General features: G+C 44.1%; 1 protein-coding gene across 1 annotated transcript in view; it reads left to right on the top strand.

Moving 5' to 3' along the window:
• LOC112267500 (1-phosphatidylinositol 4,5-bisphosphate phosphodiesterase eta-1-like) overlaps positions 1 to 27,627 on the top strand; it is a 111,803-nt gene that overhangs the window by 27,826 nt on the left and 56,350 nt on the right. Inside the window, exon 3 of the mRNA XM_042297682.1 lies at positions 23,896 to 24,042. Within this exon, the coding sequence (XP_042153616.1) occupies positions 23,896 to 24,042 (147 nt within the window). The remainder of the gene's footprint in view (positions 1 to 23,895; positions 24,043 to 27,627) is intronic.

A 27,627-nucleotide genomic window follows, 5' to 3' on the forward strand; every position in this document is an offset into this window, starting at 1 on the left:
CACGCCCACTCCTCAGGAGTGAGAGGCAGCGGATGAAGAGAGCTGTCAGTGGTGCTGCAGCAGATTGCCTTCTGTTCCCTGCAGGCTGTCTGTCTGTCGCGAGGGGGCAGAAAATCCACTTTTTTTCGGGGTTTATCTGACAAGAGTTGCATGTGCTTTTGTTGATACAATTAGATACACATTCATTTTGCCAATGTGAACCAAATAAATTGTGTAGGCTAACCATTCAGCCATTTTAATCAAATTTTCTTCAGTGTTTTATTTTTAAAATGGAACACTTATGTATGTAGGGAGAACATATTCAGGTGTAGTCTGGGACAAACATCATCCCTGGCATTTCTAACACACTGGCCCATTTCCCCCCTCCCTTAAGGCCCCCACCCACATAAACCTAAATTAGACTGGCCATTTCCCCCTCCCTTAAGGCCCCCACCCACATAAACCTAAATTAGACTGCCCCCCTCCCTTAAGGCCCCCACACACACAAACCTAAATTTAACTGGTCCACTGGCCAAAACATTGACCAGTCCGCCCATAAACATAAATTAGTTTAAAAGGGCTCAGAACTAATGTAACCCTCTCTAGCCAGAGGAGATTCATCTGCCTAATAATGTAACCCTCTCTAGCCAGAGGAGATTAATCTGCCTAATAATGTAACCCTCTCTAGCCAGAGGAGATTAATCTGCCTAATAATGTAACCCTCTCTAGCCAGAGGAGATTAATCTGCCTAATAATGTAACCCTCTCTAGCCAGAGGAGACTTGTGCACATCGAAGGCCACCAGCATTCCGTATTGAAGGGCGAAAGCAAACTGTTGGTCGTTCACACTTCACAGTTGATCAGCTTTCCAATATATTTCCCAAATATATTGATCTCTACAATGTTTATAAAGTAGCAGCAGTTATTATATGCTATAGTATCTGATGCTAGCCTAGCCCTATAGGATATAGTGTGTGATGCTAGCCTAGCCCTATAGGCTATAGTGTGTGATGCTAGCCTAGCCCTATAGGCTATAGTGTGTGATGCTAACCTAGCCCTATAGGCTATAGTGTGTGATGCTAGCCTAGCCCTATAGGCTATAGTGTGTGATGCTAACCTAGCCCTATAGGCTATAGTGTGTGATGCTAGCCTAGCCATATAGGCTATAGTGTGTGATGCTAACCTAGCCCTATAGGCTATAGTGTGTGATGCTAGCCTAGCCCTATAGGATATAGTATCTGATGCTAGCCTAGCCCTATAGGCTATAGTGTGTGATGCAAGCCTAGCCCTATAGGCTATAGTGTCTGATGCTAACCTAGCCCTATAGGCTATAGTGTGTGATGCTAGCCTAGCCCTATAGGCTATAGTATCTGATGCTAGCCTAGCCCTATAGGCTATAGTGTGTGATGCTAGCCTAGCCCTATAGGCTATAGTGTGTGATGCTAGCCTAGCCCTATAGGCTATAGTGTCTGATGCTAGCCTAGGCCTGTAGGCTATAGTGGGTGATGCTAGCCTAGCCCTATAGGCTATAGTGTGTGATGCTAGCCTAGCCCTACAGGCTATAGTATCTGATGCTAGTATCTGATGCTAGCCTAGCTCTATAGGCTATAGTATCTGATGCTATCCTAGGCCTGTAGGCTATCGTGTGTGATGCTAGCCCAGCCCTATAGGCTATAGTGTGTGATGCTAGCCTAGCCCTATAGGCTATAGTGTGTGATGCTAGCCTAGCCCTATAGGCTATAGTGTGTGATGCTAGCCTAGCCCTATAGGCTATAGTGTGTGATGCTAGCCTAGCCCTATAGGCTATAGTGTGTGATGCTAGCCTAGCCCTATAGGCTATAGTGTGTGATGCTAGCCCAGCCCTATAGGCTATAGTGTGTGATGCTAGCCTAGCCCTATAGGCTATAGTGTGTGATGCTAGCCTAGCCCTATAGGCTATAGTGTGTGATGCTAGCCTAGCCCTATAGGCTATAGTGTGTGATGCTAGCCTAGCCCTATAGGCTATAGTGTGTGATGCTAGCCTAGCCCTATAGGCTATAGTGTGTGATGCTAGCCTAGCCCTATAGGCTATAGTGTGTGATGCTAGCCCAGCCCTATAGGCTATAGTGTGTGATGCTAGCCTAGCCCTATAGGCTATAGTGTGTGATGCTAGCCTAGCCCTATAGGCTATAGTGTGTGATGCTAGCCTAGCCCTATAGGCTATAGTATCTGATGCTAGCCTAGCCCTATAGGCTATAGTGTGTGATGCTAGCCCAGCCCTATAGGCTATAGTGTGTGATGCTAGCCTAGCCCTATAGGCTATAGTATCTGATGCTAGCCTAGCCCTATAGGCTATAGTATCTGATGCTAGCCTAGCCCTATGTTTTCTAACCCATAGTGATATACTGTACTGCACCATGACTGTCTACGCTATAGCTGCTGTTATGTAGTGTGTTGGTGCCCATGCCCCGATTGGTAGCCCCTTCCCTCAGTCAAAGGACCACATCGCCCTCTATTGGCATCATGGGTGGAATGGTTGTAAATATTTTATTAATAAACCTATGAAAAAATAATTAAACTTAAGAAAATCCGGTGTTTCTCTGTCAAACAGTGTTGTTATATTTCAGTCTTCTGTGATGTATATAAAATGTAGTATTGGGATGCAAACTCAAAATATAATACTAATGTAATGTAAAATGTTTTAACTCGATATCTGACATGGTACAGGTGCCTTCTTTTTTTAAGCACATAAACATGATACTTCTGTTTTTGTTTATACTTTTGCTTCAAAGTAGATTTGTTTAAGACTACTAAGGAACACTCTTGATAGATCCTGCAAAAATATCCTCTGTGTACAACATAAACACAATCATTTATGCTGAGCAGAATTAGGCCGCTAATTAAAAGGAAGCAATTCCCAAACCTTCCATAACAAAGCCATCACCTACAGAGAGATGAACCTGGAGAAAGTCCCCTAAGCAAGCTGGTCCTGGGGCTCTGTTCACAAACACAAACACACCCTACAGATCCCCAGGACAGCAGCACAATTAGACCCAAATAAATCATGAGAGTTCACAGAGAGTTCACAGTGGCAGAATACCTGATCAATGTGACTGACCCAAGATGTATAGTCTCAGTGAGAATAGTCTTGCTATTGAGACAGGCCAAGGAAGGCAGACCTGGCTGTCAAGAGAAGACAGGCTATGTCCACACTGCCCACAAAATTAGGTGGAAACTGAGCGGTACTTCCTAACCTCCTGCCAAATGTATGACCATATTAGAGATACATATTTTCCTCAGATTACACAGACCCACAAAGAATTCGAAAACAAACGTAATTTTGATAAACTCCCATATCTATTGAGTGAAATTCCACAGTGTGCCATCACAGCAGCAAGATTTGTGACCTGTTGTCACGAGAAAAGGGCAACCAGTGAAGAACAAACACCGTTGTAAATACAACCCATATTTATGTTTATTTATTTTCCCTTTTGTACTGTAACTATTTGTACATCATTACAACACTGTATATACACATAGCATGACATTTGAAATGTCTTTATTCTTTTGGAACTTTTGTGAGTGTAATGTTTACTGTTCATTTTTTATTGTTTATTTTGCTTTTGTTTATTATCTACTTCACTTGTAGATACATATGCTTCCCATGCCAATAAAGCCCTTAAATTGAAATAGAAAATTGAACAGAGAGAGAGAGGGAGGGAGGGAGGGAGAGAGGGAGAGAGGGAGGGAGGGAGAGAGGGAGGGAGGGAGAGAGAGGGAGAGAGAGAGAGAGAGAGACAGAGAGAGGGGGAGGGAGGGAGAGAGGGAGGGAGGGAGGGAGGGAGGGAGGGAGAGGAGGAGAGAGGGGAGAGGGAGGGAGAGAGAGGAGAGAGAGGGAGGAGAGAGAGGGAGAGAGGGGGAGAGAGAGAGAGAGGGAGGGAGGGAGGGAGGGAGGGAGGGAGGGAGGGAGGGAGGGAGGGAGAGGGAGGGAGGGAGGGAGGGAGGGAGGGAGGGAGGGAGGGGGAGGGAGGGAGGGGAGAGGGAGGGAGGGAGGAGAGAGGGAGGGAGGGAGGGAGGGAGAGAGGGAGAGCGAGAGAGAGAGAGGGAGAGAGAGAGAGACAGAGAGAGAGGGAGAGAGAGAGAGAGAGGGAGGGAGGGAGAGAGGGAGGGAGGGAGAGAGACAGAGAGAGAGAGAGACAGAGAGAGAGAGAAAGAGAGAGAGAGAGAGAGGGAGAGAGAGAGAGAGAGAGAGGGAGGGAGGGAGGGAGAGAGAGAGAGAGAGAGGGAGGGAGAGAGAGAGAGGGAGGGAGGGAGAGAGGGAGGGAGAGAGAGAGAGAGAGAAAGAGAGAGAGAGAAAGAGAGAGAGAGGGAGGGAGAGAGAGAGAGAAAGAGAGAGAGAGAGGGAGGGAGAGAGAGATCTGCGGGTCATTCTATTTCTAAGTGTGTGTATGAGAGTGGCACACTGTTGCTAATTGCTTTTTCATGTCAAATTAGTTTCTATTCCTGCCTTTCCTCTCCTGACGATGATGATGGTGATGATGATGAATCTCAGCATGCTCTCTCTCTCTTTCAATCGCTGTCACGTTCTGACCATAGTTCTTTTGTGTTTTCCTTGTTTTAGTGTTGGTCAGGACGTGAGCTGGGTGGGCATTCTATGTTGTGTGTCTAGTTTGTCCGTTTCTATGTATGGCCTGATATGGTTCTCAATCAGAGGCAGGCGTTAGTCATTCTCTCTGATTAGGAACCATATTTAGGTAACTTGTTTTGTGTTGGGGTTTGTGGGTGTTTGTTTCCTGTCTTTGTGTTCTCTGCACCAGATGTTTTGGGTTTTGCCACGTTTGTTGTTTTGTATTTGTGTTTTGTTTCTCATATTAAAAACCATGAACTCTGTTGCATTTTGGTCCTCCTCTCCTTCGACGGAAGAAAACCGTTACAATCGCTGTCTCCATCTCTCTTTTCATCTCTGTCCCTCTATCTCTCTTTCCATCTCTGTTTCTACCTCTATCTCTCTTTCCACCTGTCTCTCTCTCTCGATCTATCTATATCTACATCTCTGTCTCTCTCTATATATCTGTCTCTGTGCTATCTCTCTATATCTCTATATCTGTCATGTTCTGACCTTAGTTCCTTTGTTTTGTCTTTGTTTATATGGTCAGGGCGTGAGTTGGGGTGGGCAGTCTATGTTTGTTTTTCTATGTTTGGTTTCTGTGTTCGGCCTAGTATGGTTCTCAATCAGAGGCAGGTGTCGTTAGTTGTCTCTGATTGAGAATCATACTTAGGTAGCCTGGGTTTCACTGTGTGTTGGTGGGTGATTGTTTTCTGTGTGAGTGTTTTCGACACACCCACTACGGTACTGTTTCAGTTTTTGTTCGTTCACTTTATCAAATCAAATCAAATCAAATGTATTTATATAGCCCTTCGTACATCAGCTGATATCTCAAAGTGCTGTACAGAAACCCAGCCTAAAACCCCAAACAGCAAGCAATGCAGGTGTAGAAGCACGGTGGCTAGGAAAAACTGCCTAGAAAGGCCAAAACCTAGGAAGAAACCTAGAGAGAAAGAAACCTTGTTTTGTATTTCAGTGTTCAGTTCGTTTCATTAAATATTACATCATGAACATTTACGACGCTGCGCTTTGGTCCGATCCTTCTTCCTCCTCTGAATGCCGTTACAATATCTCTCTCTGTGTCTCTATCTCTCCATCTCTCTATCTATCTATATCCGTCTCTCTCTCCATCTCTCTATCTATCTATATCTGTCTATCTATATCCGTCTCTCTCTCCATCTCTCTATCTATCTATATCTGTCTCTATCTCTCCATCTCTCGCTATCTATCTATATCTGTCTATCTATATCCGTCTCTCTCTCCATCTCTCGCTATCTATCTATATCTGTCTCTATCTCTCCATCTCTCTATCTATCTATATCCGTCTCTCTCTCCATCTCTCTATCTATCTATATCTGTCTCTATCTCTCCATCTCTCGCTATCTATCTATATCTGTCTATCTATATCCGTCTCTCTCTCCATCTCTCTATCTATCTATATCTGTCTCTATCTCTCCATCTCGCTATCTATCTATATCCGTCTCTATCTCTCCATCTCGCTATCTATCTATATCCGTCTCTATCTCTCCATCTCTCTATCTATATCTGTCTCTCTCTCCATCTCTCGCTATCTATCTATATCCGTCTATCTATATCTGTCTCTATCTCTCCATCTCTCTATCTATCTATATCTGTCTCTATCTCTCCATCTCGCTATCTATCTATATCCGTCTATCTATATCTGTCTCTATCTCTCCATCTCGCTATCTATCTATATCCGTCTCTATCTCTCCATCTCGCTATCTATCTATATCCGTCTCTATCTCTCCATCTCTCGCTATCTATCTATATCCGTCTCTATCTCTCCATCTCGCTATCTATCTATATCCGTCTCTATCTCTCCATCTCTCTCTATATCCGTCTCTCTCTCCATCTCTCGCTATCTATCTATATCCGTCTCTCTCTCCATCTCTCGCTATCTATCTATATCCGTCTCTCTCTCCATCTCTCGCTATCTATCTATATCCGTCTCTCTCTCCATCTCTCGCTATCTATCTATATCCGTCTCTCTCTCCATCTCTCGCTATCTATCTATATCCGTCTCTCTCTCCATCTCGCTATCTATCTATATCCGTCTCTATCTCTCCATCTCGCTATCTATCTATATCCGTCTCTCTCTCCATCTCTCGCTATCTATCTATATCCGTCTCTCTCTCCATCTCGCTATCTATCTATATCCGTCTCTATCTCTCCATCTCGCTATCTATCTATATCCGTCTCTATCTCTCCATCTCGCTATCTATCTATATCCGTCTCTCTCTCCATCTCTCGCTATCTATCTATATCCGTCTCTATCTCTCCATCTCGCTATCTATCTATATCCGTCTCTCTCCATCTCTCGCTATCTATCTATATCCGTCTCTCTCTCCATCTCTCTCTATCTATCTATATCCGTCTCTCTCTCCATCTCTCTCTATCTATCTATATCCGTCTCTCTCTCCATCTCTCGCTATCTATCTATATCCGTCTCTCTCTCCATCTCTCTCTATCTATCTATATCCGTCTCTCTCTCCATCTCTCGCTATCTATCTATATCCGTCTCTCTCTCCATCTCTCTCTATCTATCTATATCCGTCTCTCTCTCCATCTCTCGCTATCTATCTATATCCGTCTCTCTCTCCATCTCTCGCTATCTATCTATATCCGTCTCTCTCTCCATCTCTATCTATCTATATCCGTCTCTCTCTCCATCTCTCGCTATCTTTCTATATCCGTCTCTCTATATCTGTCTATATTCAATTCAAGGGGCTTTATTGGCATGGGAAACATATTTTTACATTGCCAAAGATAAACATTTGCAGTAAACATTGCACACAGAAGTTTCAAAAGAATAAAGACATTACAAATTTCATATGTTTTTATACAGTGTTGTAACAATGTACAAATGGGAAAATAAATCAGCATAAATATGGCTTGTATTTACAATGGTGTTTGTTCTTCACTGGTTTACCTTTTGTTGTGGCAACAGGTCACAAATCTTGCTGCAGTGATGGCACACTGTGGGATTTCACCTAGTAGCTATGGGAGTTTACCAAAATTGGGTTTCTATATCTATCGCTCTCTGTCTCTCTCTTTCCATCTCTGTCCCTTTCACCCTTCGCCAGCTGAGCTGACATCCTCATACCCTCTGTCATTCTCCTCTTTTCTCTTTATCTCTCTTTTAAAGCCACTCCTGCATTGTCTTGGCTGTGTGCTTAGGGCTGTTGTCCTGTTGGAAGGTGAACCTTCGCCCCAGGCTGAGGTCCTGAGAGATCTGGAGGATTGTGCCCGGTTTCCTCCAGTCGTGACACTTGGCATTTTGGCCAAGGAGTTTAATTTTGGTTTCATCAGACCAGGAAATCTTGTTTCTCAAGGTCTAAGAGTCTTTAGGTACCTTTTTTAGCAAACTCCAAGTAGGCTGTCATGTGCATTTTACTGAGGAGTGGCTTCCTTCTGGCCACTCTACCATAAAGGCCTGATTGGTTGAGTGCTGCAGAGAAGGTTGTCCTTCTGGAAGGTTCTCCCATCTCCACAGATGAACTCTAGAGCTCTGTCAGAGTGACCATCGAGTTCTTGGTCACTTCCCTGACCACGGCCCTTCTCCCTCGATTGCTCAGTTTGGCCGGGCGACCAGCTCTAGGAAGAGTCTTGGTGGTTCCAAACTTCTTCCATTTAATACTGTTGGAGGCCACTGTGTTCTTGGGGACCTTTAATACTGATGGAGGCCACTGTGTTCTTGGGGACCTTCAATACTGATGGAGGCCACTGTGTTCTTGGGGACCTTTAATACTGATGGAGGCCACTGTGTTCTTGGGGACCTTTAATACTGATTGAGGCCACTGTGTTCTTGGGGACCTTCAATACTGTTGGAGGCCACTGTGTTCTTGGGGACCTTTAATACTGATGGAGGCCACTGTGTTCTTGGGGACCTTCAATGCTGCAGATATGTTTTGTTACCCTTCCCCAGATCTGTGCCTCAACACAATCCTGTCTCTGAGGTCTACGGACAATTCCTTCAACCTCATCGCTTGGTTTTTGCTCTGACATGCACGGTCAACTGTGGGACCTTATATAGATAGACAGGTGTGTGCCTTTCCAAATCATGTCCAATCAATTGAATTTACCACAAGTGGACTCCAATCAAGTTGCAGAAACATCTCAAGGATGATCAATGGAAACAGGATCCACCTGAGCTCAATTTAGAGTCTCATAGCAAAGGGTCTGAATACTTATGTAAATTCGGTATTTCTGTTTTGTATTTTTAATAAATTAGCAACATAAAAAAAACAAAAGTTTTAGCTTTGTCCTTATGGCGTATTGAGTGTAGATTGATGAGGAGAAAAACAAATGTAATCCATTTTAGAATAAGGCTGTAATGCAACAAAATGTTGTAAAAGTCAAGGGGTCTGAATACTTTCCAGAGGCACTGTATGCATATGGGTTTTGTGTTTGTGTGTTTTCATGCATTTTTCGCTGGCCGTGTGTGTATCTTTGTTTAAGCTAGTCATGGCTTAGTCACCACTGTCTGGCCATGCTAGAGAGGCTGGAAATGCGGTGTATTTTCTAACCACACATTTTAATCAAACCACACAAACCCAAAATAAAAAACACATATTGCCACATTGTCCTATCTAATGTGTTTTCATGAAACACGAAGCTGGGATCCAATCCAGATGCCAGTAAACTGCATCTCAATGGGATATCAAACCTCTTAGGGACACTGGTGTGTACTGTTGTCTGTATTTAACCGAATACACGCAAACCCACTAATGCTAACAGCCAGAACATTCACGGTGCACCTAGCTACACTCTCATGAATACACACACAGATCCTCTGTTAAGTCTCTATCCATTAGACCATAGGGTTGGTAGTGTAGTGTTATTATGACTGTTGCGTCATCACTTTTATCTTAACCCCACTTAACTCCCCAAGTGGGCCAGATTGACCCTATCTCTCTCTCTCTCTCTCTCTCTCTTTGTCTCTCTACTCTCGCTCTCTGTCTCTCTCTCTCTCCCTCTCTCGCTCTCCTCTCTCTCTGTCTCTCTCTATGTCTCTCTCTCTCTCTCATTCTCTCTCTCTCTATCTCTCTACTCTCTCTCTCTCTCTCTCTCTCTCTCTCTCTCTCTCTCTCTCTCTCTCTATCTCTCTCTCTCTACTCTCTCTCTCTCTCTCTCTCTCATTCTCTCTCTCTCTCTCTCTCTCTCTCTACTCTCTCTCTCTCTCTCACACACAAAAGGCCTTCAGAGCTTCAGAGAGAGAGAGGCAGGAGAGGAGAGAGAAGATGTGAGGAGAGAGAAAGAGCGTGGGATAGACAGATTGGGGCCAGGGGCCTGCTGTCACGGTGTGTCAATGACTGATTCAGAGTTCAGAGAGAGGGAGCTCTTGGAAGAAAACGTAATGGAGTTGGATGGCTAGTTGTTGAGTAGGTAATTTTAGTTAACCTTTATTTAACTAGGCAGGTCAGTTAAGAACAAAGGAACAGAATGAAAGATTTGTACCATGTCAGCTCAGGGGATTCGAACTTGCAACCTTTCGATTACTAGCCCAACACTCTAACCACTAGGCTACCCTGCCGCCCTGTAATGGTCTACAGAGTCTCAGGACGACGCCAGAGACGGTCAGATTCTCAGAGCTGTTTAGTCACAGGTTGTGGCTTTGTATATAACGGCAGTGGACTCCGCGACTCTGTTAGCTCTCTGAGCTAAAGAGGCATGGACGTGTTCTGTGGTCCGGTGCTGCGGTCAAACCCGTACTCCCGTCCAGCTGTGGTAACCGTGACAACACTGCTTGCCCGTAGGGTCTACCATTTGGGCGGTTTCGTGGCTGTGCCATCGATACGTAGACTGGCTTTGCTAGGTGAGTGACAGACATGTGTGTGTGAGAGTGCCAGGTGTGTGTGAGAGTGCCAGGTCTGTGTGAGAGTGCCAGGTGAGTGTGAGAGTGCCAGGTGAGTGTAAGAGTGCCAGGTGTCTGTGAGAGTGCCAGGTGTTTGTGAGAGTACCAAGTTTGTGTGAGAGTGCCAGGTGTGTGCGAGAGTGCCAGGTGTGTGACAGACAGACAGGTGTGTGTGAGAGTGAACGGTGTGTGTGAGACTGACAGGTGTTTGACAGACAGACAGGTGTGTGAGAGTGAACGGTGTGTGTGAGACTGACAGGTGTGTGGCAGACAGACAGGTGTGTGTGAGAGTGAACGGTGTGTGTGAGACTGACAGGTGTTTGACAGACAGACAGGTGTGTGCGAGAGTGCCAGGTGTGTGAGAGTGCCAGGTGTGTGACAGACAGACAGGTGTGTGTGAGAGTGAACGGTGTGTGTGAGACTGACAGGTGTGTGACAGACAGACAGGTGTGTGTTAGGAAGAGGTGTGTTCTCTCATTGGTAATGGAGGCAGGTATTGTGAGTGGATTTAGCATATTTTAGAAACCTTTTTAAACCTTGACTACACTATATTTAGCATTTCCTGCTGTGCATGAAAATGATCTGCAATAACAGTGATCAAATTAAGATCTGTATGCATGCAGACGATGGATGTGATTGGGGAGTGAGTTGTTTTCCCCAGGTAATGAGCTCTCCAGCATTTTAGCAGGCGTCTATGCTTAGATCTCACTGAGGAGACCTACAGTAACTAGGACTGAACCCACCGTCAGTAGACCTATAGTAACTAGTACTGAATCCACAGTCAGTAGACCTACAGTAACTAGTACTGAACCCACAGTCAGTAGACCTATAGTAACTAGTACTGAACCCACAGTCAGTAGACCTACAGTAACTAGTACTGAACCCACAGTCAGTAGACCTAGAGTAACTAGTACTGAACCCACAGTCAGTAGACCTATAGTAACTAGTACTGAATCCACAGTCAGTAGACCTACAGTAACTAGTACTGAACCCACAGTCAGTAGACCTATAGTAACTAGTACTGAACCCACAGTCAGTAGACCTACAGTAACTAGTACTGAACCCACAGTCAGTAGACCTAGAGTAACTAGTACTGAACCCACAGTCAGTAGACCTATAGTAACTAGTACTGAACCCACAGTCAGTAGACCTACAGTAACTAGTACTGAACCCACAGTCAGTAGACCTATAGTAACTAGTACTGAACCCACAGTCAGTAGACCTATAGTAACTAGTACTGAACCCACAGTCAGTAGACCTAGAGTAACTAGTACTGAACCCACAGTCAGTAGACCTATAGTAACTAGTACTGAACCCACAGTCAGTAGACCTATAGTAACTAGTACTGAACCCACAGTCAGTAGACCTATAGTAACTAGTACTGAACCCACAGTCAGTAGACCTATAGTAACTAGTACTGAACCCACAGTCAGTAGACCTATAGTAACTAGTACTGAACCCACAGTCAGTAGACCTATAGTAACTAGTACTAAATCCACAGTCAGTAGACCTATAGTAACTAGTACTGAACCCACAGTCAGTAGACCTACAGTAACTACTACTGAACCCACAGTTAGTAGATCAATAGTAACTAGTACTGAACCCACAGTCAGTAGACATACAGTAACTAGTACTGAACCCACAGTCAGTAGACCTATAGTAACTAGTACTAAATCCACAGTCAGTAGACCTATAGTAACTAGTACTGAACCCACAGTCAGTAGACCTACAGTAACTACTACTGAACCCACAGTCAGTAGACCTACAGTAACTAGTACTGAACCCACAGTCAGTAGACCTATAGTAACTAGTACTGAACCCACAGTCAGTAGACCTACAGTAACTAGTACTGAACCCACAGTCAGTTGACCTATAGTAACTAGTACTGAACCCACAGTCAGTAGACCTATAGTAACTAGTACTGAACCCACAGTCAGTAGACCTACAGTAACTAGTACTGAACCCACAGTCAGTAGACCAATAGTAACTAGTACTGAACCCACAGTCAGTAGACCTACAGTAACTAGTACTGAACCCACAGTCCGTAGACCTACAGTAACTAGTACTGAACCCACAGTCAGTAGACCAATAGTAACTAGTACTGAACCCACAGTCAGTAGACCTACAGTAACTAGTACTGAACCCACAGTCAGTAGACCTACAGTAACTAGTACTGAACCCACAGTCAGTAGACCTAGAGTAACTAGTACTGAACCCACAGTCAGTAGACCTATAGTAACTAGTACTAAATCCACAGTCAGCTGAGTGAAACAGATGACGGCAGCACACTGTGTGTGTTTGTGTGTGTGTGTGTGTGTTTGTGTGTGTGTGTGTGTGTGTGTGTGTGTGTGTGTGTGTGGTGTGTGTGTGTGTGTGTGTGTGTGTGAAATACCTTCCTTTTCTAAAAGCAGGGAGAGCTCATATTGATGTGAATCTCCCCTGAGAGCCGGAATCTCCCTCTGTTACCGTAACACACAGACTATTCTCCCTCTGTTACCGTAACACAGACTATTCTCCCTCTGTTACCGTAACACAGACTATTCTCCCTCTGTTACCGTAACACAGACTATTCTCCCTCTGTTACCGTAACACAGACTATTCTCCCTCTGTTACCGTAACACAGACTATTCTCCCTCTGTTACCGTAACACAGACTATTCTCCCTCTGTTACCGTAACACAGACTATTCTCCCTCTGTTACCGTAACACAGACTATTCTCCCTCTGTTACCGTAACACAGACTATTCTCCCTCTGTTACCGTAACACAGACTATTCTCCCTCTGTTACCGTAACACAGAATCTTCTCCCTCTGTTACCGTAACACACAGAATCTTCTCCCTCTGTTACCGTAACACACAGAATCTTCTCCCTCTGTTACCGTAACACAGACTATTCTCCCTCTGTTACCGTAACACACAGAATCTTCTCCCTCTGTTACCGTAACACACAGAATCTTCTCCCTCTGTTACCGTAACTCACAGACTATTCTCCCTCTGTTACCGTAACACACAGACTATTCTCCTCTGTTACCGTAACACACAGACTATTCTCCCTCTGTTACCGTAACACACAGACTATTCTCCCTCTGTTACCGTAACACAGACTATTCTCCCTCTGTTACCGTAACACAGACTATTCTCCCTCTGTTACCGTAACACAGACTATTCTCCCTCTGTTACCGTAACACAGAATCTTCTCCCTCTGTTACCGTAACACACAGAATCTTCTCCCTCTGTTACCGTAACACACAGAATCTTCTCCCTCTGTTACCGTAACACACAGACTATTCTCCCTCTGTTACCGTAACACATTTTTAATGATTTCTGAGTCTAGGGTTTTGTTTTAGTTGGTATGCTCATGCTTAATTGTGTGTGTGCGTATCTTTCTGTGTGTTGAGTGTCCGAATGCCACGCATTTTGGTGTTGGAGTAATTGTGTGTGTGCGGGTGTGTGTGTGTGCGTGTCTGTGCGTGGAATACATCTGTAGCACGAGTGTTTGGTGTTGGTGGAAATGATCTGTGTCTAGCTGTGGGCGGGAGACCAGCTGAATTTAGATTAGCCACTAAAACGGAATCATATCACATCCCTCTAATCTGTTTTAGCTCCACACTGGGCCACAAACCCCTGCAACTCGTTGATATCCACCAACAGCCTAGTCATCTCTTCAGTTTTTAACTAGCTAGCCTGTTTCCATTCAGACAGTTTTCTGTTTTCATTTGTGTTGTCATTCTGCAGTAGAAGTGATGAGGCCAGTAGCAGCTAGTTGTATCATTAATACTGGATTAAGTATGGAGCGGATGTTGCTGGATGCGTGATGTTATGAATAATTGATGTGTATCGAGAAGAGGAATCTCACGGTTGAGTTCAGGCCGTCATTGTAAATAGCAATGTGTTCTTAATTGACTTGCCTGGATAAATAAACAAATTTAAAAAATGTTCTAGACAGTCATCATCATCATCCTCATTTTGTCAATTAGATTTAATTTCTGAATCGGAAAGCAATTGATCCTAAATTTGAGGATAATGATGATGATATAACTAAGATTATAAGGACCGACTCTGGAGACGAGAAGCAAGTACGGGGAGTGAATATTTAATGGAAAACGGACATATATCAAAAACAAGAACAGCGTCTGGAGTCTGGATGGGGGGAACAAAACGACATGACGCCAATAATGCTGAAACGGTGGGAACCAATGGAGGAACAGATGTGTATTTGGGCCAGGACCTGTGTTCAACTTGGTGGTGATGATGATGGTGGTGAATGATGAAAATGTTGTATTTGGACAAGGTGTGAACTCTGTATTATGTGTGTCCTGTCCTGTCCTGTCCTGCCCTGTCCAGTTCTGTCCTGCCCTGTCCAGTCCTGTCCTGTCCTGTCCTTACCTGTCCTGTCCTGCCCTGTCCTGTCCTGCCCTGTCCAGTTCTGTCCTGCCCTGTCCAGTCCTGTCCTGCCCTGTCCAGTCCTGTCCTGTCCTGCCCTGTCCAGTTCTGTCCTGCCCTGTCCAGTCCTGTCCTGTCCTTACCTGTCCTGCCCTGCCCTGCCCTGCCCTGCCCTGCCCTGTCCAGTCCTGTCCTATCCTGTCCTTACCTGTCCTGCCCTGTCCTGTCCAGTCCTGTCCTATCCTGTCCTTACCTGTCCTGTCCTGCCCTGCCCTGTCCAGTCCTGTCCAGTCCTGTCCTGTCCTATCCTGTCTAGTCCTATCCTGTCCAGTCCTGTCCTGTCCTATCCTGTCCAGTCCAGTCCTGTCCTATCCTGCCCTGTCCAGTCCTGTCCTATCCTGTCCTGTCCTGTCCTGTCCTGCCCTGTCCTGCCCTGTCCAGTCCTGCCCTGTCCAGTCCTGTCCTATCCTGTCCTGCCCTGTCCAGTCCTGTCCTGCCCTGTCCAGTCCTGTCCTATCCTGTCCTTACCTGTTCTGTCCTGTCCTGCCCAGTCCAGTCCTATCCTGTCCTTACCTGTTCTGTCCTGTCCATACTTGTTCTGTCCTGCCCTGTCCAGTCCTAACCTGTCTTGTCCAGTCCTGTCCTGTCCTGTCCTTACCGGTTCTGTCCTGTCCTGTCCTGTAGTGTTCGGTCAGTTCTGAGGGCGATGATCATTGGGCCATCACAGATCCTCCTTTGTCATTAACCCAATTATACTGTGTTTGATTGGCCTGGGTCTCAGTGATACAACACAGCTTTGATCTGAAGTCTCTGCTCTACCCCCACAGAGATGATCATGGCCCACACACACACACACACACACACACACACACACACACACACACACACACACACACACACACACACACACACACACGCGCACGCACACACACACACACATACACACACACACATGCACACACGCACACGCACACACACGCACGCACCCACGCACACACACATACACACACGCACGCACACACGCACACACACACACACACGCACCCACGCACGCACACACACGCACGCACACACACACACACATACACGTACACAAACACACACGTATACACACGCACAGTGTTTTGTTCACTCAAGTGGAGTTGTCAGTATTCACTGTCAGTATTCACAAACACCTGTCCGGGGTGACAGCATTCCCCCCCGTATGCCCCCATAGGCACAACTCTTACAATATAACCAACAAAAACGGGTCACAACTCCTGCAGCTCCAGCTCATGCTGGGTATGTACATAGTCAGTGGTAGACTTCGAGGGGACTCCTATGGTAGGTAGACCTTTAGCTCATCTCTTGGCAGTAGTACTACAGACTACATTATCACTGACCTCAACCCAGAGTCTCTCAGAGTGTTCACAGTCAGTCTACTGACATCCCTAATAGACCACAACAAAATCACAGTCTACTTGAACAGAGCAATACTCAATCATGAGGCATCAAAGCCAAAGGAACTGAATAATATTAAGAAAGGCTATAGATGGAAGGAAAGTAGTGTGGGAATCTACCCCAAAACAATTAGGCAACAACAAATTCAAACCCTATTAGACAACATCCTGGACTAAACGTTCCACTGTAATAGTGAAGGTGTAAACATGGCAGTAGAACAGCTTAACAGTGCAATTGAAGTCAGAAGTTTACAAACACTTAGGTTGGAGTCAATAAAACTGGTTTTTCAACCACTCCACAAATTTCTTGTTAAAACCTCTTAAGTCGAACCCCTACTTTTTCTAACATTCTGTTAAAAATCGCGCAACATTTCGGCATCCTGCTACTCATGCCAGGAATATAGTATATGCATATGATTAGTATGTGTGGATAGAAAACACTCTCACGTTTCTAAAACTGGTTAAATCACCGCTGTGACTATAACAGAGCGTTTGTTTCATCGAAAAGCGCAAGAAAAACTGATCACTGAAAACTGAAAAAAATATCCATGCGCCACTTGCATGTATTGTTCAAGGGACACGAAAGTAAATGGGGCGGAGATTGCAAGTCCTACAACTTCCACACGATGTCACCACTTTTGTCAATTGCCTCGTTGTTGTTTTTTGGTCAAAACGAAGAAGAGAGACCACTTTCCATCCGGTCTCCAACAGGAAGTTTTGGAAGTGAGTTTTCGGAAGATGATTTGTGTGTGAGTGGAGCTATTGAATACACATCGCCTCGTGATCAAATTGATAGATTATTCACGTTTACTAATACCTAAAGTTGGATTACAAAAGTATTTCGAAGTGTTTTGTGAAAGTTTATCGTCGACTTTTTTAATTTTAAAAAATGACGTAGCGCTTCGAAACTGTGTTTTTTTCTGAATCACACAGTTTCCATAGATGGATATTTTGGGTATATATGGACCGATTTAATCGAAAAAAAGACCCAATAGTGATGTTTATGGGACATATAGGAGTGCCAACAAAGAAGGTATTTCGGGGTGTTGCATGCTATCAGATAATAGCTTCTCATGCTTCTCATGCTTTCGCCGAAAAGCATTTTAATAATCTGACTTGTTGGCTAGATTCACAACGAGTGTAGCTTTAATTCAATGCCCTGCATGTGTGTTTTGATGAACGTTTGAGTTTTAACGAGTGCTATTAGCATTTGGCGTTGCACATTTGCATTTCCAGACGCATAAATGGGACGTCTGCGTCCCAGGTAGAGGCAAGAGGTTTTAACAAACTATAGTTTTTGCAAGTCAGTTAGAACATCTACTTTGTGCATGACACAATTAATTTGTCCAACAATTGTTTACAGACAGATTATTTCACTTATAATTCACTGTATCACAATTCCAGTGGGTCAGCAGTTTACATACACTAAGTTGACTGTGCATTTAAACTGCTTGGAAAATTCCAGAAAATGATGTCACGGCTTTAGAAGTTTCTGATAGGCTAATTGACATAATTTCCTTGGTCCGGTCATTTCCTTGACGACGATCGTGACAGAACAACCCACCACAAGTGGACCAAGCAGCGGGAGTGGCGGACATCATGGACCTGGGAGAAGGTAATGTCAGGACATGAGAGCCTGCTCTGGAAGCAGGCAGAGGCAGCGAGGAAGGCGGAAGCAGAGAGAAAATGGGACCAGCGTTACACAGGGTCACGGCTGGCAAGGAAGATCAGGAAGCCGGGAAGCCAATCCAGTGCGCGTCCACAGCCCGGTGCGCTCTGAGCCAGCTCTCCGCATGTGTCGTGCTAGAGTGGGCATCCAGCCAGGACGGATTGTGCCAGCACAGTGCTCCTGGTCTCCGGTGCGCCTCTTCGGCCCAGGGTATCCTGCACCGGCTCTGCCAACGGTGTCTCCGGTGCGCTATCACAGCCCAGTGCGTCCTGTGCCTGCGCTCCGCACGTGCCGGGCCAAAGTGGGCATTCAGCCAGGACGACTGGTTTTAAGCACCAGAAGTTTCAAAGGCTTTTATTGACAATTACATGAAGTTGATGCAGAGTCCATTTTTTGCAGTGTTGACCCTTCTTTTTCAAGACCTCTGCAATCCGCCCTGGCATGCTGTCAATTAACTTCTGGGCCACATCCTGACTGATGGCAGCCCATCCTTGCATAATCAATGCTTGGAGTTTGCCAGAATTGGTCTGTTTTTGTTTGTCCACCCGCCTCTTGAGGATTGACCTCAAGTTCTCAATGGGATTAAGGTCTGGGGAGTTTCCTGGCCATGGACCCAAAATATTTGTTCCCCGAGCCACTTAGTTATCACTTTTGCCTTATAGCAAGGTGCTCCATCATGCTGGAAAAGGCATTGTTCGTCACCAAAATGTTCCTGGTTGGTTGGGAGAAGTTGCTCTCGGAGGATCTGTTGGTACCATTCTTTATTCATGGCTGTGTTCTTAGGCAAAATTGTGAGTGAGCCCACTCCCTTAGCTGAGAAGCAACCCCACACATGAATGGTCTCAGGATGCTTTACTGTTGGCATGACACAGGACTGATGGTAGCGCTCACCTTGTCTTCTCCGGACAAGCTTTTTTCCAGATGCCCCAAACAATCGGAGAGGGGATTCATCAGAGAAAATTACTTTACTCCAGTCCTCAGCAGTCCAATCCCTGTACCTTTTGCAGAATATCAGTCTGTCCCTGATGTTTTTCCTGGAGAGAAGTTGCTTCTTTGCTGCCCTTCTTGACACAAGGCCATCCTCCAAAAGTCGTCGCCTCACTGTGCGTGCAGATGCACTCACACCTGCCTGCTGCCATTCCTGAGCAAGCTCTGTACTGGTGGTGCCCCGATCCCGCAGCTGAATCAACTTTAGGAGACGGTCCTGACACTTGCTTGACTTTCTTGGGTGCCCTGAAGCCTCCTTCACAACAATCGGACCTCTCTCCTTGAAGTTCTTGATGATCCGATAAATGGTTGATTTAGGTGCAATCTTACTGGCAGCAATATCCTTGCCTGTGAAGCCCTTTTTGTGCAAAGCAATGATGATGACGCGTGTTTCCTTGCAGGTAACCATGGTTGACTGTGGAAGAACAATGATTCCAAGCACCACCCTCCTTTTGAAGCTTCCAGTCTGTTATTCGAACTCAATCAGTATGACAGAGTGATCTCCAGCCTTGTCAACACTCACACCTGTGTTAACGAGAGAATTACTGACATGATGTCAGCTGGTCCTTTTGTGGCAGGGCTGAAATGCAGTGGAAATGTTTTTTGGGGATTCAGTTCATTTGCATGGCAAAGAGGGACTTTGTAATTAATTGCAATTCATCTGATCCCCCTTCATAACATTCTGGAGTATATGCAAATTGCCATCATACACACTGAGGCAGCAGACTTTGTGAAAATGAATATTTGTGTCATTCTCAAAACTTTTGGCCACGGCCGTACAGTACAAGTCAAAAGTTTGGACACATCTACTCATTCAAGGATTTTTCTTTATTTTTACTATTTTCTACATTGTAGAATAATAGTGAAGACATCAAAACTATGAAATTACACATGTGTAATTGTAAATTGGAATGGGAGAGTCCTTTGTGGAGTTGTATGGGAAGGTCTGCTCATTCCGAGAATACAACCGAATGATTACAGCATTACCCCAAAAATGGAGGAGGCAGGTGGCAGCGGGAGGATGTAGAGAACTGACCGATTATGATTTTTCAACACCGATCCCGAAACCGATTATTGGAGGACCAAAAAAGCTGATACCGATTAATCTGACGATTTTTATTTTATTTGTAATAATGACAATTACAACAATACTGAATGAACACTTATTTTAACTTAATATAATACATCAATAAGATCAATTTAGCCTCAAATAAATAATGAAACATGTTCAATTTGGTTTAAATAATGTAAAAACAAAGTGTTGGAGAAGAAAGTAAAAGTGCATTATGTGCCACTGTGTAAGAAAGCAAAAGCTAACGTTTAAGTTCTTTGCTCAGAACATGAGAACATATGAAAGCTGGTGGTCCCTTTTAACATGAGCCTTCAATATTCCCATGGAAGAAGTTTTAGGTTGTAGTTATTATAGGAATTTTAGGGCTACTTCCCTCTATACCATTTGTATTTCATATACCTTTGACTATTGGATGTTCTTATAGGCACTTTAGTATTGCCCGTGTAACAGTATAGCTTCCATCCCTCTCCTCGCCCCTACCTGGGCTCGAACCAGGAACACAATGACAACAGCCACCCTCGAAGCATGCAGAGCAAGGGGAACAACTACTCCAAGTCTCAGAGCGTGTGACATTTGAAACGCTATTAGCACGCACCCCGCTAACTAGCTAGTCATTTCACATCACATCGTGACACCAGCCTCATCTCGGTGTAACGTCGGTGTAAAGTTGATAGGCTTGAAGTCATAAACAGAGCAATGCTTGACGCACAACGAAGAGCTGCTGGCAAAACGCATGAAAGTGCTGTTTGAATGAATGCTTATGAGCCTGCTGGTACCTACCATCGCTCAGTCAGACTGCTCTATCAAATCGTAGACTTAATTATAACATAATAACACACAGAAATGTGAGCCTTAGGTCATTAATATGGTCGAATCCGGAAATTATCATCTCGAAAACAAAACGTTTATTCTTTCAGTGAAATACGGAGCCGTTCCGTATTTTATCTAACGGGTGGCATCCATCAGTCTAAATATTCCTGTTACATTGCACAACCTTCAATGTTATGTCATAATTACATAAAATTCTGTTAAATTAGTTCGCAATGAGCCAGGCGGCCCAAACTGTTGCATATACCCTGACTCTGCGTGCAATGAACGCAAGAGAAGTGACACAATTTCACCTGGTTAATATTGCCTGCTAACCTGGATTTCTTTTAGCTAAATATGCAGGTTTAAATATATATATACTTGTGTATTGATTTTAAGAAAGGCATTGATGTTTATGGTTAGGTACACGTTGGAGCAACGACAGTCCTTTTTCGCAAATGCACACTGCATTGATTATATGCAACGCATAGATAAACTAGTAATATCATCAACCATGTGTAGTTATAACTAGTGATTATGATTGATTAAGTTTAATGCTAGCTAGCAACTTACCTTGGCTTCTTACTGCATTCGCGTAACAGGCGGGCTCCTCGTGAGTCAGGTGGTTAGAGCGTTGGACTAGTTAACCCTAAGGTTGCAAGATTGAATCCCCGGAGCTGACAAGGTGAAAATCTGTTGTTCTGCCCCTGAACAAGGCAGTTAACCCACTGTTCCTAGGCCGTCATTGAAAATAAGAATGTGTTCTTAACTGACTTGCCTAGTTAAATAAAGATTTAAAAAATGTGTCTCTTTTTTAATTGGCTAAATCGGCATCCAAAATGACCGATTTCCGATTGTTATGAAAACCTGAAATCGGCCCTAATTACTCGGCAGTTCCGATTAATCGGTCGACCTCTACCCCATACTGTATAAATTTATTTATCTTGCTCCTTTGCACCCCAGTATCTCTACTTGCACATTCATCTTCTGCACAACTACCATTCCAGTGTTTAATTGCTATATTGTAATTACTTTGCCACCATGGCCTATTAATTGGTCAGGACAGGGGAGAGTTCATAAACCAGGTCAGAGTCCAAACAGTACCAGACAATAGGCAGTCTCAAGGGGTCAGAAACCAGATCTGAGTCCAAACAGTACCAGACCAGTACCAGACGATAGGCAGTCTCGAGGGGTCAGAAACAAAATCCGTGTCGAAAACAGTACAAGTGGATAGGCAGGCTGGTAGTCAGAACAGGCGGAGTGGTCAGGCAGGCTGGTTCAGGGTCAGGACAGGCAGGGGTCGAAACCAGGAGGACTAGAAACAAACAGAGACTAGAAAAGATAGGAGCAAGGAAAACGCTGATTGAACTGGCACAGAGAGACAGGAAACACAAGGATAAATACACTGGGGATAATAAGAGATACCTGGAGGAGGTGGAGACAATCACAAGGACAGGTGAACCAGATCAGGGTGTGAAAAGCTGTACAAGACTGTGTGTGTGTGTGTGTGTGTGTGTGTGTGTGTGTGTGTGTGTGTGTGTGTGTGTTTCTCTATCTGAGTGTTTTTTTTTTACCTTGTGTATAAGAATGCTCTCAGAGCACAACATAGGTCCTTAGTTTAGATACTCCTAGTTGACATTGTTCTTAGTGTAGATACTCCTAGTTGACATGGTCCTTAGTGTAGATACTCCTAGTTGACATGGAGCTGAATCTTATGCCCTCTATTCATATCAGATCACGCTGAGTTAAGACTGAGTGTAACTCTGTTTGTGTTTGTGTGTGTGTGGGCTGAAACTGCTCATCCACAATTTGTGTGCATTACTGAAGAAGACAGTGATGTTGCATCAGATGATGTTGCATCTCTATTTCAATTCAAATGGCTTCATTGGCATGGGAAACATATGTTAACATTATCAAAGTAAGTGAAATATAACAATAACAAATGAACAGTAAACATGACACTCACAGAAGTTCCAAAGGAATAGAGACATTTGAAATGTCATATTATGACTATATACAGTGTTGTAATGATGTGCAAATAGTTAAAGTACAAAAGGGAAAATAAATAAACATAAATATGGGTTGTATTTACAATGTTGTTTGTTCTTCACTGGTTTCCCTTTTCTTGTGGCAACAGGTCAGTCATCTCGCTGCTGTGATGTCACACTGTGGAATTTCACCCAGTAGATATGGGAGTTTATTCAAATTTGATTTGTTTTCGAATTCTTTGTGGATCTGTGTAATCTGAGGGAAATATGTGTCTCTAATATGGTCATACATTGGGCAGGAGGTTAGGAAGTGCAGCTCAGTTTTCACCTCATTTTGTGGGCAGTGAGCACATAGCCTGTCTTTTCTTGAGAGCCATGTCTGCCTATGGCGGCCTTTCTCAATAGCAAGGCTATGCTCACTGAGTCTGTAGATAGTCCTTAACATTGAGTCAGTCACAGTGGTCAAGTATTCTGCCAATGTTTACTCTCTGTTTAGGGCCACATGGCATTCTAGTTTGCTCTGTTTTTTGGTAACTTCTTTCCAATGTGTGAAGTCAAATATTTTGTTTTCTCACTATTTGGTTGGGTCTAATTGTGTTGCTGTCCTAGGGCTCTGTGGGGTCTGTTTGTGTTTGTGAACAGAGCCCCAGGGCCAGCTTAATTAGGGGACTCTTCTCCATGTTCATCTCTCTGTAGGTGATGGCTTTGTTATGGAAGGTTTGGGAATCCCTCTCTCTCTCTCTCTCTCTTTCTCTTTCTCTCTCTCTCTTTCTCTCTATCGCTCTTTCTCTTTCTCTTCCTTCTCTTTCTCTCTCTCTCTCTCTTCCTTCTCTTTCTCTTTCTCTTTCTCTCACTCTCTTTTTCTCTCCTTTACTCTCTCTTTTTTCTCTCACTCTCTCTCTCTCTCTCTCTCTCTCTCTCTCTTTTTCTCTCTCTCCCTCTATTTCTCTGACCTGATTGTGTTTTGTCACTCCTATCTCTGTTCCCATCCTGTTTCTGGCCCAAATCAGCTTGTTAATCAGTATTTTCTAACATTATTAATGTCTCTTTCGTGTTTTTGTAGTTGTTGTGGTAGTACAGTATTGACCTCTGTGTCTCCCTGTCTCTTTGTAGTGGAGCGATGTATGTGTGTGATGCAGTCAGGGACACAGATGGTGAAGTTGAAGGCTGGTTCCAAGGGGCTGGTGAGACTGTTCTACCTGGACGAACATCGCTCATGCATCCGATGGAGACCCTCACGCAAGAGCGAGAGGGCCAAGAGTGAGTACACATACTTTATCTCATCACCCACGCAATTTCTCACCTTAACCCCTAGTTCTACCCTTAGACCTGTTACGGATGTGGTTCCTGCACAGGAACCGAATCAGCGGAAATTTCTGAGCACTCGATAAAACTCAAACTTCATTAAAACACACACGCAAGATACTCAATTAAAGCTACACTCGTTGTGAATCTAGCCAACATGTCAGATTTGTAAAATGCTTTTCGGCGAAAGCATGAGAAGCTATTATCTGATAGCATGCACCCCCCAAAATACCTGAACGAGACCTAAACAAAAGATTTTGCGGTAGCCGCCGCTACACAAAACGCAGAAATAAAATATAAAACATTCATTACCTTTGACAAGCTTCTTTGTTGGCACTCCTATATGTCCCATAAACATCACAATTGGGTCTTTTTCCCGATTAAATCCGTCATTGTATCCCCAAAATGTCATTTTATGAAGACCGGTCTGATCCAGGAAAATTCACCTCTACAAGACGCAACATCACTTTTTAAAATTAAAAAAGTTGCCTATAAACTTTTACAAATCACTTCAAAATACTTTTGTAAACCAACTTTAGGTATTAATAAACGTTAATAATCGATCAAATTGATCACAGGGCGATCTGTATTCGATAGCAGCAAGTCTTGAAATCATCGTCCATTTTTTCACTTTCATAACTTCCTCCGGTTCGCCCCAAGACAGGATGTGCCTATACGTCATCTCACCAAGGATAAACCAGCCATGAAATTCCAGTACTGGCGACATCGTGTGGAAGCTGTAGGCATTGTAATCGGAACCTCATCTATTTTCTATCGCCTTAGACAATACATTGACTGGCGGATGAATATTTTTTTTGTGTTTTTGGTGAACAGTTTTCCCTGGGATTTTTACTCCTTAACACGTTCTGTTATAGCCACAGACACGATTTAACCCGTTTTAGAGACTTCAGAGTGTTTTCTATACACACATACTTATCATATGCATATACTATATTCCTGGCATGAGTAGCAGGACGTTGAAATGTTGCGCGGTTTTTTACAAAAAGCTGTGAAAATTCGCATCATCCCTAACAGGTTTTAACACCACTAGTTCTACCCTTAACACCCCTAGTTCTACCCTTAACACCCCGAACACCCCTAGTTCTACCCTTAACACCCCTAGTTCTACCCTTAACACCCCTAGGTCTACCCTTAACACCCCTAGTTCTACCCTTAACACCCCTAGTTCTACCCTTAACACCCCTAACACCCCTAGTTCTACCCTTAACCCCTAGTTCTACCCTTAACACCCCTAGTTCTACCCTTAACACCCCTAGTTCTACCCTTAACACCCCTAGTTCTACCCTTAACACCCCTAGTTCTACCCTTAACGGAGTCGCTTCCTTTTGGCAACATCGAAGCAATACAAACAATGCTTTATGTAACTTTATCCAATCTTTTAACCTTGTAGGAATGTCAAATAATGTATTTGACAGCATCTCTCTCTCTGTCTCTCAGCCTCTCTCTCTCTCTCTCTTTCTCTCAGCCTCTCTCTCTCTCTCTCTCTCAGCCTCTCTCTCTCTCTCTCGCTCTCTCTCTCTCTCAGCCTCTCTCTCTCTCTCTCATCTCAGCCTCTCTCTCTCTCTCTCTCTCTCTCTCTCTCTCTCAGCCTCTCTCTCTCTCTCTCTCAGCATCTCTCTCTCTCTCTCTCTCTCTCTCTCTCTCTCTCAGCCTCTCTCTCTCTCTCTCAGCATCTCTCGCTCTCTCAGCTCTCTCTCTCTCTCTCTCTCAGCTCTCTCTCTCTCTCTCTCTCTCGCTCTCTCAGCATCTCTCTCTCTCTCTCTCAGCCTCTCTCTCTCTCTCTCGCTCTCTCTCTCTCAGCATCTCTCTCTCTCTCTCTCTCTCTCTCTCTCTCTCTCTCTCTCTCTCTCTCTCTCTCTCTCTCAGCCTCTCTCTCTCTCTCTCTCTCTCTCTCTCTCTCTCTCTCTCTCTCTCTCTCTCTCTCTCTCTCTCTCAGCCTCTCTCTCTCTCTCTCTCTCTCTCTCTCTCAGCCTCTCTCTCTTTCTCTCTCTCTCTCTCGCTCTCTCTCTCTCAATTCAAGTTCAATAACAATTAAGGTATTTTTGTCATGTGAAACATATGTTTACATTGTCAAAGCAAGTGAAATAGATAATAAACGAGAGTGAAATAAACAAAAAATGTTTTTACAGTAAGCATTGCACTCACAAAAGTTCCAATATAATGAAGTCGTTTCAAATGTCATATTATGTGCAAATAGTTAAAGTACAAAGGGAAAATAAATAAACATTAATATTGGTTTTATTTACAATGGTAAATAATATGGTCATAGTTTCCGTCTCATTTTGTGGGCAGTGTGTCTGCCACGCCCTGACCTTACAGAGCCGGTTTATTTCTCTATTTGGTTAGGTCAGGGTGTGATGTGGGGTGGGCATTCTATGTTTTGTTTTCTATGTTTCTTTATTTCTATGTTTTGGCCAGGTATGGTTCTCAATCAGAGACAGCTGTCCATCGTTGTATCTGATTGGGAATCATACTTAGGTATCCCTTTTTCCCCTCATTTCAGGGTGGGTAGTTATCTTTGTTCGTGGCACTATAGCCCTGTAAGCGTCACGGTTGTTTTTCGTTTGTTGTTTTGTTGGCGACATTTACTAAAAAATAAAAGGAAAATGTACACTCACCACGCTGCACTTTGGTCCACTTCTTTCTATGGCCGTGACTTAGCCTGTCTTCTCTTTTTGAATTTTTTTTATTTAAAATTTAATGTGGCAAGTCAGTTAAGAACAAATTCTTATTTACCAAAAGGCAAAAGGCCTCCTGTGGGGATGGGGGCTGGGATAAAATATATATTTTTTAAATATAGGACAAAACACACAACACAGCAAGAGAGACAACACAACGCTATTTAAAGAGAGACCTAAGAAGACAACATAGCAAGGCAGCAACACATGAAAACACAGTAGCAACATGGCAGCAACAAAACATCACAACGACATGGTAGCAACACAACATGGCAGCAGCACAACATGGTAGCAGCACAAAACAGGGTACACACATTGTTGGGCACAGACAACAACACAAAGGGCAAGAAGGTAGAGACAACAATACATCACGCAAAGCAGCCACAACTGTCAGTAAGAGACGAGCGACCGAGGGTTGTGTGTGCTTTGGGGACTTTGACAGAATGTGACTGGCAGAACGGGTGTTGTATGTGGAGGATGAGGGCTGCAGTAGATATCTCAGATAGGGGGGAGTGAGGCCTAAGAGGGTTTTTATAAATAAGCAACAACCAGTGGGTCTTGCAATGGGTGTACAGAGATGTACAGAGATTACCAGTTTACAGAGGAGTATAGTGATGTGTCCTATAAGGAGCATTGGTGTCAAATCTGATGGCAAAATGTTAAAGAACATCTAGCCACTCGAGGGCACCCTTACCTGCCGAGCTATAAATTACATCTCCATAATCTATGGGTAGGATGGTCATCTGAACCAGGGTTAGTTTGGCAGCTGGGGTGAAAGAGGAACGATTATGATAGAGGAAACCAAGTCCATATACACTGCTCAAAAAAATAAAGGGAACAC

Source organism: Oncorhynchus tshawytscha, linkage group LG14, assembly GCF_018296145.1.
Source record: "Oncorhynchus tshawytscha isolate Ot180627B linkage group LG14, Otsh_v2.0, whole genome shotgun sequence".
In the NCBI taxonomy this organism is placed as follows: Eukaryota; Metazoa; Chordata; class Actinopteri; order Salmoniformes; family Salmonidae; genus Oncorhynchus; species Oncorhynchus tshawytscha.